The sequence below is a fragment of the Hyperolius riggenbachi genome, chromosome 2, assembly GCF_040937935.1.
Source record: "Hyperolius riggenbachi isolate aHypRig1 chromosome 2, aHypRig1.pri, whole genome shotgun sequence".
NCBI lineage: Eukaryota > Metazoa > Chordata > Amphibia > Anura > Hyperoliidae > Hyperolius > Hyperolius riggenbachi.
Genome location: NC_090647.1, coordinates 23,205,847 through 23,222,227, shown reverse-complemented (window position 1 = coordinate 23,222,227; position 16,381 = coordinate 23,205,847). Strand labels below are relative to the sequence as shown.

The 16,381-nt window shown below is 41.6% G+C and overlaps 1 protein-coding gene across 2 annotated transcripts in view; it reads left to right on the top strand.

Annotated features, from left to right (window-relative positions):
- Positions 1–3,766: 3,766 nt before the first annotated feature.
- Positions 3,767–16,381, top strand: part of LOC137545390 (beta-arrestin-1) — a 294,468-nt gene continuing 281,853 nt past the window's right edge. For both annotated transcript variants that reach the window (XM_068266565.1, XM_068266563.1), the window contains exon 1: positions 3,767–4,287. In XM_068266565.1, the coding sequence (XP_068122666.1) occupies positions 4,268–4,287 (20 nt within the window). In that variant the 5' untranslated portion in view covers positions 3,767–4,267. The remainder of the gene's footprint in view (positions 4,288–16,381) is intronic.

The window sequence follows — 16,381 nt, the reverse complement described above, 5'->3', positions numbered from 1 at the left end:
TATGTGACCTTAACTCTTTCAGGCAGAGAAAGAAAAAAAGAAAAACACAGCCTAGTTATTAGTGTGCTAGGTACTGTACATACACATGCCTATCTCATCATGTCACCTCGGTTGTCCTTTAAGTACACATAATCAGGTCAGTCAGCAAACACAGAAATACCAAGACGCAATAGGAGAGAGGTCACTGCCCTTCCATCCAAACTGAATAGCTGAAAGAACTGACAGACTCCAGCACTCCTCATATAGAATCTTCTTTTATTGAAGCCACAAAGCACGGGTACAAACGAAAGCCCCTCTGTCTACAGCTGTTTCACGTGTAACCACGCCTCTTCAGGACACCTGGGGCCTCCAAACTGAATTGTTTTTTGCATTTTGTCTTAAGGCTCATACACACATCAGACTATAGTCTTTGGAAAATGAAAGTTCACAGACCAATCTTACCACCCCTCATGTAGTATGAGAGCCATACTCTACACAGTCTATTCTATGGAGCTGAACTCCCCATCAGACAGAAATCTTTGCAAGATGCTGCACACACAGATGCTGTACAGACACAAAAGATCAGTATCTGCAAAAGATCTGTTCCTGCCAAAAATCCATTCCTGCAAATTGCAATGATAGTCCATGAGATCAGCAGATCATCATACACACCTTGTTTAACTGACATTCATCTGCAAATCAAGCAATCATCTGCAGATCTGAAAATCCATCCTGGTGGATCTGATCTGCAGATGAATGTCAGTTAAATCATGTGTGTATGATGATCTGCAGATCTCATAGACTATCATTGCAATTTGTAGGAATGGATTTTTGGCAGGAACAGATCTTTTGCAGATACTGATCTTTTGTGTCTGTACAGCATCTGTGTGTGCAGCATCTTGCAAAGATTTCTGTCTGATGTGGAGTTCAGCTCCATAGAATAGACTGTGTAGAGTATGGCTCTCATACTACATGAAGGGTGGTAAGATTGGTCTGTGATCTTTCATTTTCAAAAGACTATAGTCTGATGTGTGTATGTAGCCTTAGGCAAACTCACACTGAATAAGGCCTGGAACCCACAAGAGCAGTTTTTTTGAGCTTTTAGGGAGTGCTTTCCATCGCTAGCGATTTCCCTAAATGCTCTGCCAATGTAAATGGATGGGACAGATTCCACTAGAGCTGTTACATTGTGTATTATTATTGCATGGCGGCGTGTTATATTGTGTGACTTATTACTGAGTTTTTTTACTGTGTGAATTATTATTGCATGTGTGTGTTATATTATAGGATTTGTTATTGCATTATGTGTTATGTGTATGAAGTGTTCCTGTATTGTTACATTGAGTATTATTATTGCATTGTGTGTTATATTGTGTGAGTTGTTATACTGTGTGAATTATTATTGTATGAAATGTTACTGTGTTATTACATTGTATGAATTATTATTGCATATGTTATACTGTGTGTATTATTATTGCACGGTGTGTTATATTGTTTGATTTGTTCTTGTGTTTCTATAGTGTATGAGTTATTATTGCATGATATGTTATAGTGTCTGAACTATTATTGCATGGTGTGTTAGGCCCCATTCACACTTGCGTTTTGCCATGCAAACGGACTGGATCCTGATCGGATCCTGATCGGATCTGGACCTGATACGGATCGGAACCGTACGGTTCCGATCCGGATCCGGTCCGTTTGCATCTGGCATGCATCAGGCTGCCATCCGGATCCGTGGGCAAAAAATCGCGAAATTTTAAGAAAAAAATGTTAGGGTCAGCAGAAGGTGCACCTGGTGCACCTGTAGAATCAGGTTCCTCCGCTGTAGGCCTCACCTCCACCTCCGACATTCTGCCAAACAGCTCCAGCACGTCTGTCACTGCTGCTCCACTCCGGACATGCTTGGCCCATGTGTCCCCATCCGAAATGGCCGCTTGGATACGCATAGGAAGTGGGGTAGAATGTCCGGTGTTTGTTTCCCATTTCCGTTTCCCATTGGTTTCCGTGTTCTGGATGCTGCTGTCAGGCTCAGGTCCGGCTCCGGTCCGGGTGCGTGGGCCAGAGATCCAGACCCAAAAAATAGCGCATGTTGGAAAAGTGTCCGGAGTCCGGTCCGGCTCCGTACTGTACGGAACAGACATGTGTGAACGTCCGCATATCCTTTGCATTGCTATGTGGAACGTTCCGTTTGTACAGTGTACGGTCCGGATCCGGCCCGGCGAATCCGGACAGGGAACGCTAATGTGAACCGGGCCTTATATCGTGTGCATTATTATTGCATGGTGTTATATTGTGTGACTTGTTACTGTATTGCTACAGTGTATGAATTATTATTGCATAGTGTGTTATACAGTGAGTATTATTAGTACATGGTGTGTTATACTGTGTGACTTGTTACTGTGTTGCTATACTGTATGAATTATTATTGAATGGTGTGTTATACAGTGAGTATTATTAGTGCATAGTGTGTTATACTGTGTGTATTATTACTGCATGGTGTGTTATACGGTGTTACTTGTTACTGTGTTGCTATACTGTATGAATTATTATTGAATGGGTGTGTTATACAGTGAGTATTATTAGTGTGACTTGTTACTGTGTTGCTATACTGTATAAATTATTATTGAATGGTGTGCTATACAGTGTGTATTGTTATTGCATGGTGTGTTATACTGTGTGTATTATTATTGCATGGTGTGTTATACTGTGTGTATTATTATTGGCTGATGTGTTATACTGTGTGTATTATTATTGGTTGATGTGTTATACTGTGTGTATTATTATTGCATGGTGTGTTATATTGTTTGATTTGTTCTTGTGTTTCTATAGTGTTTGAGTTATTATTGCATGATATGTTATAGTGTCTGAATTATAATGGCATGGTGTGTTATATTGTGTGCATTATTATTGCATGGTGTGTTATACTGTGTGAACTATTATTGCATAGTGTGTTATATTGTGTGACTTGTTACTGTATTGCTACAGTGTATGAATCATTATTGCATGGTGTGTTATACGGTGTGTATTGTTATTGCATGGTGTGTTATACTGTGTGACTTGTTACTGTGTTGCTATACTGTATGAATTATTATTTAATGGTGTGTTATACAGTGAGTATTATTAGTGCATGGTGTGTTATACTGTATTATTATTGCATGGTGAGTTATGCTGTGTGACTTGTTACTGTGTTGCTATACTGTATGAATTATTAGTGCATAGTGTGTTATACTGTGTGTATTATTACTGCATGATGTGTTATACTGTGTGAATTATTATTGCATGGTGTGTTATACTGTCTTACTTGTTACAGTGTTGCTATACTGTGTGAATTATTATTGCATGGTGTGTTATACTGTCTTACTTGTTACAGTGTTGCTATACTGTGTGACTTGTTACTGTGTTGCTATACTGTGTGTATTATTATTGCATGGTGTGTTATACTGTGTTACTTGTTATTGTGTTGCTATACTGTGTGTATTATTATTGCATGGTGTTATACTGTGTGACTTGTTACTATGTTGCTATACTGTGTGAATTATTATTGCATGGTGTCTTATACTGTGTGACTTGTTACTATGTTGCTATACTGTGTGAATTATTATTGCATGGTGTGTTATAGTGTGTGACTTGTTACTGTGTTGCTATACTGTATGAATCCTTATTTCACGGTGTGTTACATTGCAGGAGGGATTAGAGCATGCCATGTTAGGTTGCATTGCACGCTGCACGGTCTTGCAGCGGGGGGAATATTACATAAGAGAGCTGAGACTCCCCTCCAGCGGCTCCAGGCCGGTCTTTGGAGCTGAGGCAGGCCAGGCACACAGTCAGTGTAAGGATCCTCTGGTACATCCTGTGTGTTGTGTATGGTAATCTAGCAGGAAGCAGCAATAGAGCAGCACTGAGGGTGGATCTGTAGAAGCAGCAGTAGAAGCTGTCAGTTTGCTCAGCCCACATACAGTCCAGGCAGAGAGAGAGAGAGAGAGAAGCTGTGTGACACATCTGAATTCTCACTGCCCCCCCTCACGCCCTCTCCGCTATAATCTCATCAGGATTTACATTAGAGAGAGGGGACTCTGAACTGTGGGCGCCTCTTCCCTGCTGAACAAAGAGCATATCTCCATCCTTCCAAGTGTCAGTCCTGGCTGGGCTGAAGAAGGGGGATCTCCTGTGACAGAGGGTCTCTTGCACGCCGCCGGTGTCACCTGCCGCCCTCCCGGAGGAGGTGCTGCCGCTACCTGTCCGTCCGTCCGCCAATCCCGTACGTGGTAGCCGGAGGAATATCCTAGGAATGGGCGACAAAGGCACCAGGTCAGTCTATTCTTCTTCTTATCATCGTGGTTTTACTAGCGAGCTGGACGTGATACTGCGAAGGGTTAATCGCTCCAGCTTTGGCCAGAACCCCCCCTTCTCTGAAGACCATCGATGGTCTGATAAGGTGGGGAGAGAGGTGCAAAGTGCAATATGGCTGGCCACTCACAGATGTGCGAATTCAAGTGGTGACAGATGCTTGCTTGTCGGATATCTTATGGCGTTCACTGAGTCTCCCTGAAGCTTTCTCTCGGCGTCCGTCGATCTGTCCGGGAACCCCGAGATCACTCTGCGAACGTGAGAATCGGTGCTTACTACATGTCCTCTTCCACAAGAGAAAGGCTACGAGAACCATGATGTATAGGTTTCCCTTAGGAGCTGTGTTTACAGTGGATTCCCTAATACACCCTCTTCGATGTACACCGCCATAAAATTCCTCTTATTTATAAAATACAATCGACTGATTCCATCCTTGGTGACTGAAGCATTTTGGTTCAGGCAACACTGGCTACCCGGGGTTACCAGTGGCGATGGGCGATAATGCCAGATGGAGGCAGATCTGCCCCGATTCACTCAATCTTTATAACCCTGCCAATAATATTTTATATATGCTAGCTCACTGGGGATGCCGAGAAAAAAAATAACGATGTGTGTCTTATTCACGCGGCTAGGCGTAGTAGGCAAGGAGACGGTGTGTTTGGTGATATTGGCTTGAAGCAGTTTGGGCAGCAGGTGGTTGGGTTGTAGTAGCTACTGGCACCTTTACATGGTAAGAATGATAGTATATCACATGTTGGCTTGGGAAAGGTTGAGTTGGTAGTCTTAAGGTGAGGATCTTGGGGTGTCCTCTCGGTGAGTTTGGATTAGACTGTTTTTGGTGCTATTTTGGTTTAGGGGACCTAGCAGGAAACCTCATAGGAAAATTCTGGTAACGTGATTGGGTGAACAGCACCTTCTCAAATGGCTAGGTCTCACATAGGTTGTAGTAAACTCTGGCCACACCATTCAGCCAATCACAACGCTTCCTGCTGTAGAGGTTGCTGTGATTGGAGAACTATTCCCTATGTGGTTTCCTGCTGGGTTCCCTAAACTTAACTAGCACCAAGTTTTTAGGCAAAAGTAGAAGTGGTGAGAACAGAACTGACTTTAGCGTTAGGCATTGTTTATTTAGGAATACGAGAAGATAAGACAGTTAGGGTTCGATATTTTCTGGAATCGGTTTATGGTTAGGGAATCCATTAAGGCTAGACACTTGGGACAGTATTGATAATGATGAATTTTTGGTAAGTGTTAAGCATAAGAGGCGAGGGAATGGTTAAGATAGGAAAGTTAGGTTTGGACATTGGGTAGGGGCTGATTAGGATTAGGCATCATGTAGGGGAGGGTTTGAAATGAGACTACTGGTTGAGTTGAGCCCCATAGGGTATCTGCGACATAAGGGTTTTGGTTAGTGTTAGGCTTAGCGGAAGGCTGAGGTTATAGTTAGGCACGGGTACGGGGAATGGCTAGGAATTGGAGACATAGGAATGTCCACTAACTTTAAAGGGGTTCCACAAGACCCTTTTCAAAGTATTTTTTGGCTATCCTAAACATAATCAGTACCTGACGCCCCAAATTACTCAATCAAACACCAATGCCTTGCTTACCGCGCATGTACTTTCCATGGGTATATTTTGGAGCATAGCGGTAGTTTGACAGCATCAGTAGTGTTGACACTGTCTAGATAGTTTGCCAATATTGCTCCAATCAGTGTGAGGATTTTGTAACTTCATTAGGATTTTGTTAGTGCGAGGGTTGGGTCAGAAACACATTTAGATGTTCGGTAGGACTGGTTCACACGGGAGTGCAGTGTTCAGAAATAGACAAGCCCTGTCCAGGATCGGCTACATTTGGCACTTCTCTGCCCCTTTAGGGGGCTCAAAACACAACATGATGATGGATTGGTGAGAACCAATGGCAAAAGCTGATTGGCGGGTTGCAGAAAAGTGTTTAGCATCAACCAAAGAAGATGCTGGCTGAAGCCCGTGTGATTCGGCACTTAACAATTATTGTGAGGTCAGTAAACAGAATTGGCTAATACTAATGTACACACAGAGCACTTAGAGGCGCTCATGCGTGCTACACAGCCATAGCAGTTAAGGCGCCTGTTTTTCACTGACCCGAGGAAGCGGGCAAGAACCCTCGAAACGCATTGTCAATTTTATGTGGCATGCTCGCCAGATCATTAAGGCACGCGCTAAATATTCAGGGCAACCAATCAAAATTCCATTCCGGTGAATCGATTTACTCTATAGGGCGATTTAGCTTTGTGTCTGAGAATCTTTGAGATTGAGAGTTCATTTTTTTTTATTATCAGGTTTAAAGGATACCCGAGGTGACATGCAACATTATAACAAATAACACACCTATAGCACACAAATAACTAGGCTGTGTCCCTCTTTTCTTTCTCTACCTGAAAGAGTTAAACATCAGGTATGGAAGTGGCAGTTTCTGTCTGAGTCAGAACTGAGTCAGACTACAGTGTGACCCTCGCTGATAATAAATTACAACTATAAAACACTTTCCTAGCAGAAAATGGCTTCTGAGAGCAGTAAAGAGATAAAAAGGGCCAATAGTTGATAGATTTTAGCTCTGGCATTCTTCAACGAATGGGTCATTGAGCAAATACAATACAACAGTAAAAACTGAAAAAGTAGATTTAAATATAAAATAAAACTGTGGACTATCTTAAAAAGTCATTTTTAGGAGAAGGAGGATAGATACAATTGTTTATTTCATTAGTTTATTTTTTACCCGGGGTTACCAGTGGCGATGGGCGATAATGCCAGATGGAGGCAGATCTGCCCCGATTCACTCAATCTTTATAACCCTGCCAATAATTTTTTTATATATGATAGCTCACTGGGGATGCCGAGAAAAAAAATAACGATGTGTGTCTTATTCACGCGGCTAGGCGTAGTAGGCAAGGAGACGGTGTGTTTGGTGATATTGGCTTGAAGCAGTTTGGGCAGCAGGTGGTTGGGTTGTAGTCGCTACTGGCACCTTTACATGGTAGGAATGATAGTATATCACATTTGGGCTTGGGAAAGGTTGAGTTGGTAGACTTAAGGTGAGGATCTTGGGGTGTCCTCTCGGTGAGTTTGGATTAGACTGTTTTTGGTGCTATTCTGGTTTAGGGGACCCAGCAGGAAACCTCATAGGAAAATTCTGGTAACGTGATTGGGTGAACAGCACCTTCTCAAATGGCTAGGTCTCACATAGGTTGTAGTAAACTGCGGCCACACCATTCAGCCAATTACAACGCTTCCTGCTGTAGAGGTTGCTGTGATTGGAGAACTGTCCTCTATGTGGTTTCCTGTTGGGTCCCCTAAACTTAACTAGCACCAAGTTTTTAGGCAAAAGTGGAAGTGGTGAGAACAGAACTGACTTTAGAGTTAGGCATTGTTTATTTAGGAATATGAGAAGATAAGACAGTTAGGGTTCGATATTTTCTGGAATTGGGTTATGGTTAGGGAATCCATTAAGGCTAGACACTTGGGACAGTATTGTCCATGATGACATTTTTGGTAAGTGTTAAGCATAAGAGGTGAGGGAATGGTTAAGATGGGAAGGTAAGGTTTGGACATTGGGTAGGGGCTGATTACGGTTAGGCATCATGTAGGGGAGGGTTTGAGGTTAGGCTACTGGCTGAGTTTAGCCACATAGGGTATTAGTTAGTGTTAGGCTTAGTGGAAGGTTAAGGTTATGGGTATGTGGAATGGTAAGGAATTGGAGACATGGGAATGTCCACTAACTTTAAAGGGGTTCCACAAGACCCTTTTCAAAGTATTTTTTGGCTATCCTAAACATAATACCTGACGCCCCAAATTACACAATCCAACACCAATGCCTTACATACCGCGCATGTTCTTTCCATGGGAATATTTTGGAGCATAGCGGTAGTTTGACAGCATCAGTAGTGTTGACACTGTCTAGATAGTTTGCCAATATTGCTCCAATCAGTCTGAGGATTTTGTAACTTCATTAGGATGTGGTTAGTGCGAGGGTTGGGTCAGAAGCACATTTAGATGTTCGGTAGGACTGGTTCACACGGGAGTGCAGTGTTCAGAAATAGACAAGCCCTGTCCAGGATCAGCTACATTTGGCGCTTCTCTGCCCCTTTAGGGGGCTCAGTCAAAACACAGCGAGATGATGGATTGGTGAGAACCAATAACAAAAGCTTATTGGCGGGTTGCAGAAAAGTGTTTAGCATCAACCAAAGAAGATGCTGGCTGAAGCCCATGTTATTCGGCGTTTAACAACTAGGGTGAGGTCAGTAAACAGAAATGGCTAATACTAATATACACACAGAGCACTTAGAGGCGCTCATGCGTGCTACACAGCCATAGCAGTTAAGGCACCTGTTTTTCACTGACCCGAGGAAGCGGACACGCACCCATGAAACGCATTGTCAATTTTATGTGGCATGCTCGCCAGATCATTAAGGCACGCGCTACATATTCAGGGCAACCAATCAAAATTCCATTCCGGTGAATCGACTTACTCTATAGGACGTTTTAGCTTTCTGTCTGAGAATCTTTGAGATTGAGAGTTCATTTTTCTTATTATCAGGTTTAAAGGATACCCGAGGTGACATGCAACATTATAACAAATAACACACCTATAGCACACAAATAACTAGGCTGTGTTCCTTTTTTCTTTCTCTACCTGAAAGAGGTAAACATCAGGTATGGAAGTGGCAGTTTCTGTCTGAGTCAGAACTGGGTCAGACTACAGTGTGACCCTCACTGATAAGAAATTACAACTATAAAACACTTTCCTAGCAGAAAATGGCTTCTGAGAGCAGTAAAGAGATAGAAAGGGTCAATAGTTCATAGATTTTAGCTCTGGCATACTTCAATGAATGTGTTATTGAGCAAAAACAATAAAACAGTAAAAACTGAAAAAGTAGATTTAAATATAAAATAAAACTGTGGACTATCTTAAAAAGTCATTTTTAGGAGAAGGAGGATAGATAAAATTGTTTATTTTATTCGTTTATTTTCACTTCGGGTGTCCTTTAAGGCAGGGCTCACACTTGGGAAAGTCCAAAACATTTTTTCGCATTTAAAAAAACGCATGCAAAAATGCCTGTGGTGCCGCTGTGTTTTCTGAGAGCATATGCGATTCCACCTAGTGTTCAAAGAAGAAAAAAAAGATATAACCTGCACTACTTTACCGCACTATGCATGCGGTTTTCCATTTTAATAAATGGCTACTGTAAATAAAAAAAAAGAGCATGCCTTAACCATTTCAGCCCCCGGGGATTTTTTACCTTATGCATCAGAGCAATTTTCACCTCCCATTCATTCGCTAATAACTTTATCACTACTTATCACAATTTATTGATCTATATCTTGTTTTTTCCGCCACTAATTAGGCTTTCTTTGGGTGGTACATTTTTTGCTAAGAATTATTTTTTATAAATGCATTTTAACAGGATTAATAAGAAAAAAATTGAAAACATTCATTATTTTTCAGTTTTCGGCCATTATAGCTTTAAAATAATCGACGCTACCTTAATTAAAACCTATGTATTTTATTTGCCCATTTGTCTCGGTTATGACACCATTTAAATTCTGTCCCTATCACAATGTATGGCGCCAATATTTTATTTGGAAATAAAGGTGCATTTTTTTTCCGTTTTGCATCCATCACTATTTACAAGCTTATAATTAAAACATTTTTTTTTCAGACCCTTTTCTTTATTTAAAAAATGCTCAAGTTTGCTTTAAAATGCAGCCAAAACGTACAATTGTGCAGCAAAACACTTGCAGGTAATTGCCATGGCTGGATAGTGTACTGGTTAAAGGGAAGGTTCAGGGACGCTGTGAAAAAAATAAAAATCCAAATCCACTTACCTGGGGCTTCCTCCAGCCCGTGGCAGGCAGGAGGTGCCCTCGTCGCGGCTCCGCAGGCTCCCGGTCTCCTCCGGTGGCGCGCCCGACCTGGCCAGGCCGGCTCCCAGGTCGGGCTCTTCTGCGCTCCAATGTGCGGCTCACTGGTGCGCGCTGACGTCATCGGACGTCCTCCGGGCTGTTCTGCGCAGGCTCAGTAGTTCTGAGCCTGCGCAGTACAGCCCGGAGGACGTCCGATGACATCAGCGCGCACCAGTGAGCCGCACATTGGAGCGCAGAAGAGCCCGACCTGGGAGCCGGCCTGGCCAGGTCGGGCGCGCCACCGGGAGCCTGCGGAGCCGCGACGAGGGCACCTCCTGCCTGCCACGGGCTGGAGGAAGCCCCAGGTAAGTGGATTTGGATTTTTATTTTTTTCACAGCATCCCTGAACCTTCCCTTTAAGGGCACTGCATTTGACATGGGAGGCCAAGGTTTGAATCCTGGCTAGGGTCTGTACCTATTCAGTAAGGAGTTCAAGGAAAGACTCCATAACACTGCAGGGTGCCCTCCTGAGCACGTCCCAGTGGCTGCAGCTCTTGAGCGCGTTGAGCCCGACAGGAGAAAACTGCTATATAAATGTTCCGATTATTATTATTATTATCCCTCCCTCAGAGTCTAGTCGGAGCAGGACAGCCAGGCATGTGCATTGTTTAAAAGGGAATAAATATGTCAGCTTCTATATCCATCTCACTTCAGCTTCCCTTTAAAATAAATGTGACGTTATTGGCACCTTGCAGGAATGAACATCATGAACATACCATGTTCTTCCCCAGAGCCGGTGATGTCAGTACTAGGAACAGAAGAGTGAGAATTCACAGAATTTGTCTTAGCCCAGTGATCGGCAAACTTAGCTCTCCAACTCTGTTAAGGAACTACAAGTCCCACAATGCATTTGCCTTTATGAGACATTACTGTGGCTGTCAGACTTCTGCAATGCGTTATGCAGGAGAACAGAGGCGCCAAAAAGGATGAAAAGAAGCTAAATGAGCTTAAAAAACAAATTCTTGGTAAATAGAGGAGGTAGTGGTGGACTTACCTCCTCCAAGTAGACACCTTATGCTGCATACACACTTGAGATAAAAGTCTTTGGAAAAGGCAAGATCACAGACCAATTTTACCCCCTTCCATGTAGTATGAGAGCCATACCTTCACAGTCTATTCTATGGAGCTGAACTCCCCATCAGATAAAATCTTTGCAAGATGCTGCACACAAAGATGCTGTACACATTCAAAAGATCATTATCTGCAAAAGATCTCTTCCTGCAATAGATCCATTCCTGCAAAATGCATTCATAGTCTATGATATCTGCAGATCCTCATACACACCTTGTTTAACAGACTTCATCTGCGTATCTGGCAATCATCTGCAGATCTGAAAATCCATCCTGGTGGATCTGATCTGCAGATGAATGTCTGTTAAACAAGGTGTGTATGAGGATCTGCAGATATCATAGACTATGAATGCATTTTGCAGGAATGGATATTTTGCAGGAACAGATCTTTTGCAGATAATGATCTTTTGAATGTGTACGGGCATCTTTGTGTGCAGCATCTTGCAGAGATTTCATCTGATGGGGAGTTCGGCTCCATAGAATAGACTGTGTAGAGTATGGCTCTCATACTACATGGAATGGTGTATAATTGGTCTGTGATCTTGCCTTTTCCAAAGACTTTTATCTCAAGTGTGTATGCAGCATTAGAGGTGCCTGGCTCTTCTACTGACCACATATGCTATTGCTCCGTTGTTATTGCCTGATGAAGCGGGATCAAACCTGCGAAACGCGTTGCATATTTGGAGTTCATAAATAAAATACATTGACTGTGTTTACTACAGTCGTTGTGTGTCTACTTGGAGGAGGTAAGTCCACCACTACCTCCTCTATTTACCAAGAATTTGGTTTTTAAGCTCATTTAGCTTCCTTTTATCCTTTTGGCGCCTCTGCTCTCCTGCATAATATTGAGTCCACCCTGGGTGGAGGGTTGAACCCCCTTTTTTCTCATCTACAGAGAGCGACTTCTTATTCCTGAGTGGGGTCAGGAAAATCTCCCCACCTGCCTTTACAGTGGTTGCCTAATGGTAACCCTGGTTTGTGAGTATTAATATTTACTCTGTATAGTAACAATTTACCAGTACATATTACACCATTGGGGCTCTTGGTGTTCCTTGTTTTTTTCTGCAATGCATTGTGGGATTTGTGGTTCCATAACAGCTGGAGAGCCAGGTTTGCAGATCACTGTCTAAAGGTGGCCATACACTTATCGATTTGCAGCAGATTCGACCATTAGATAGATTTCTGTCAGATGCCTGTCAAGTCGAATCCGACAGGGATCTATCTGATGTTTGCCGCACACTAGGAACAGATTTCCAATAGATTTCAGAATGATTTTCCATCCTGTCAGATTGATCAAATCCATCGAAATCGATCAAAATCGGCCACAAATTGATAGATCTGGGAATTCAATAGAATCGATTTCTGAATGATCGATTCTATAGAATCGATCGATGGCTGAAATCGACCAGTGTATGGGCCCCTTTAGCCTACTATGCACAGTCATCTCACAGTTAACTGTCACACAAAAGTGATTTCTTATCAGTTCCATGTTACAAGAGATCAGCATGAAGTTACTGCAAACAGGAAGTGGCCATAAATCTCATTTCTGTGCAGGCTCTTGACCAATGTTACATAGTTACATAGTTATTTGGATTGAAAAAAGACATACGTCCATCGAGTTCAACCAGAAAACAAAGTACAACTCCAGCCTGCTCCCTCACATATCCCTGTTGATCCAGAGGAAGGTGAAAAAACCCTTACAAGGCATGGTCCAATTAGCCCCAAAAGGGAAAAATTCCTTCCGGACTCCAGATGACAATCAGATAAAATCCCTGGATCAACATCATTAGGCATTACCTAGTAATTGTAGCCATGGATGTCTTTCAACGCAAGGAAAGCATCTAAGCCCCCTTTAAATGCAGGTATAGAGTTTGCCATAACGACTTCCTGTGGCAATGCATTCCACATCTTAATCACTCTTACTGTAAAGAACCCTTTCCTAAATAAATGGCTAAAACGTTTTTCCTCCATGCGCAGATCATGTCCTCTAGTCCTTTGAGAAGGCCTAGGGACAAAAAGCTCATCCGCCAAGCTATTATATTGCCCTCTGATGTATTTATACATGTTAATTAGATCCCCTCTAAGGCGTCTTTTCTCTAGACTAAATAAACCCAGTTTATCTATCCTTTCTTGGTAAGTGAGACCTTCCATCCCACGTATCAATTTTGTAGCTCGTCTCTGCACCTATTTTAGGACCTTATAGGCATTATTTATCCTCTTCATTTTATCTCTAACCTTTCTATTCATCCATATTTTGTTCTGTAAATCTGCATATTTGGTGTTTGTGAGCTCTTTCTATGGAGGAATGTGCTCTGTACGTTATATATTAGGTTTAGAACTATATTTTTTTTATTATTCAGGAAAACGGGACACAATGCTCCTGATTGGTTAGTCCCAGTTTCTGTGAGTACAACGCACTTCTTGATAAATCCCCTGTTGGAAAGATGAGATATAACGCCTCAGTTTACTGTGATACTGGTGGCCACTAACGGTCCAAAAAACGAAAAATCGTTCGAGTGATCAGAAATTCTGATCGCATTTGGTTGTAAATAATCTCACTTGATGGGCACAATCGATTACAAACGATTATAAAAATAGTTGTTCGATTGGATTTTTGTCAAACCAAAAATTGGGTTTTCTTGTTGGTTGTGATAGATAGGAAGCAAAGATTGGTTCGTTGATGGTGTAGTGAATGATTTTCCTTCCAATGAGAATTATCTGATTGCTTGAACGATTTTTCACTATAAATTGGACAGTTAGTGGTCACCTTTAGAAAGATGAGATATAACTCCTCAGTTTACTGTTATACTAAAGGTAGACACTAATAGTCCAATTTCTAGCGAAAAATCATTCGATTGGTCAGAAGTTTGTTGCATCATTGCATTGTGGGAAATAACAGCTTTTCCCAACTGCCAAGCAGGCAGTATCTCCCTCTGTGCAGAGAACTCTCAGTAACGAACATTCCGTACAGATCACCTGGCAGAACTAAAGATGTCACCACCAGTGATAAATCTCAGAATGTAAATCAGGGAGAGGAAAGATTTTACAATGGGCAAACACTGACTAAAAAATCTATAAATGAATATTGAAAAGAAATAAGCAGTTTTATTCATTGTCAATCAATTATTATTGATTATTAAAGCGCCGACATATTCTGTGGCGCTGTACAAAGAACCCAACATGGGGTACATAATAATACAGACAAACAACATACACCAATCTACAAAATACATAATTGGTGACAAAATGCAGAATCGATACAAAATACAGAATCGGTAATGACAGTAATAAAAGTAACACGATGAACAAAATGTATAATGATTTCCAAGACACAGCAGGGGATAGAGCCCTGGCCTTACAAGCTTACAATCTAAAGGAATCAGGGGAAACCAGAGGTTATGTTATTTTTACGACAGATCCTCTAGAAACAAATCTGAAATATTCAGATGAAATGTTTTCATGAAAAAACTTGTCAAATATCCTTAGTGTGGACAAATAATGAATACTATGACCCATATGCATAATTCACTTTTTCACTTGAGTTTTCACCTGGGCGATATTTTCACAACTTGTAAAAAAATAGCTTTTTATACCCACAGCAAGCAAACAAAATACTCAAAATAATTTTGCCGGTACTTTTTCACCTAGTGTTGTTACTTTTTCCATTGCAAAGTGCTAAAAAGTGACTTTAACCTATTTTAGTTCCAGGACGTAGAAACTACGTCCAGGAACCATGCGCGCTCCCGCTGCCGATCACGCGCGCTCCTGGCCCGCGGTTCGTTAGCCAGGTAATCGGTGAATCCCCCGCTGAAAAAGCGACAGCTTTTCTCGGAAGCTTCGCTTTTTCTGGCTGTAGCGTCCCCCATGCATCTCTCTAAGCGTATGTTACGCTTAGAGTGACGTCATTTAAACAAACTCATGGCCGCCATCTTGTGGCCAAAAATTAATACTACAACTAAAAGTTAAAAAAATAAAAATCAACACACATTTACATTATAAACCTATTGTTTACATCCCACCCTCCCAAAAATACCCAAATAAAATGTTTAATATAAAAAAAAAAAAAAAAAAAAGACATTACAATAAAGAAACAAAACATGTAAATATTTACCTAAGGGTCTAAACTTTTTAAATATCAATGTAAAGATGAAATATTTCTATATTTTTTTATTTTAAACTTGTGAATAGTGATGGATGCAAAACGGAAAAAATGCACCTTTCCAAATAAAATATTGTCGCCATACATTGTGATAGGGACATAATTTAAACTGTGTATTAACCGGGACAAATGGGCAAATACAATACGTGAGTTTTAATTATGGAGGCATGTATTATTTTAAAACTATAATGGCTGAAAACTGAGAAATAATGAATTTTTTCCGTTTTTTTCTTATTCTTCCAGTTAAAATGCATTTACAGTAAAGTGGCTCTTAGCAAAATGTACCCCCCCCCCCCCCAAAGAAAGCCTAATTGGTGGCGGAAAAAACAAGATATAGATCAGTTCATTGTGATAAGTAGTGATAAAGTTATAGGCTAATGAATGGGAGGTGAACATTGCTCAAGTGAAAACGACGGAACGAGAATGGGTTAAATTGAAGATGAAAAATTACCTCCTAGGACAAAACTCTGGAGAATAGGTGAATTGCATATGATGGGCCTATATATTAAGATATTCGATTTAGCGTCACACTCCAGCCAAATAGTTAGAAAGATGCAGAATCCAAACATCTGCCCCCCTCCAGTTTTGGCCCTACAGTGTGACAGACTTGATCGTCTCATCAGAATGGATAGTGTGTACCAGGCAGTAGGTTGACTGGCACAGGTCTGGGGGTCTGCAGGACCTCTTCCTATGCTCATACCAGTCCAGTCGCTGGCTTTGATCACAGTGTTTGTCCAGTACGACGATCTTGTCTGCTTTTCAAGGTAACTTTGCTGCTATGACCGCAGATGACTCGCTGTCAATGTGACAATTCCGTTATCTGATTGGTAGTGTGTGGTTTGTTTACATCATGGAATAACAAGCGCCTAATCACAGGACTTCAGCTA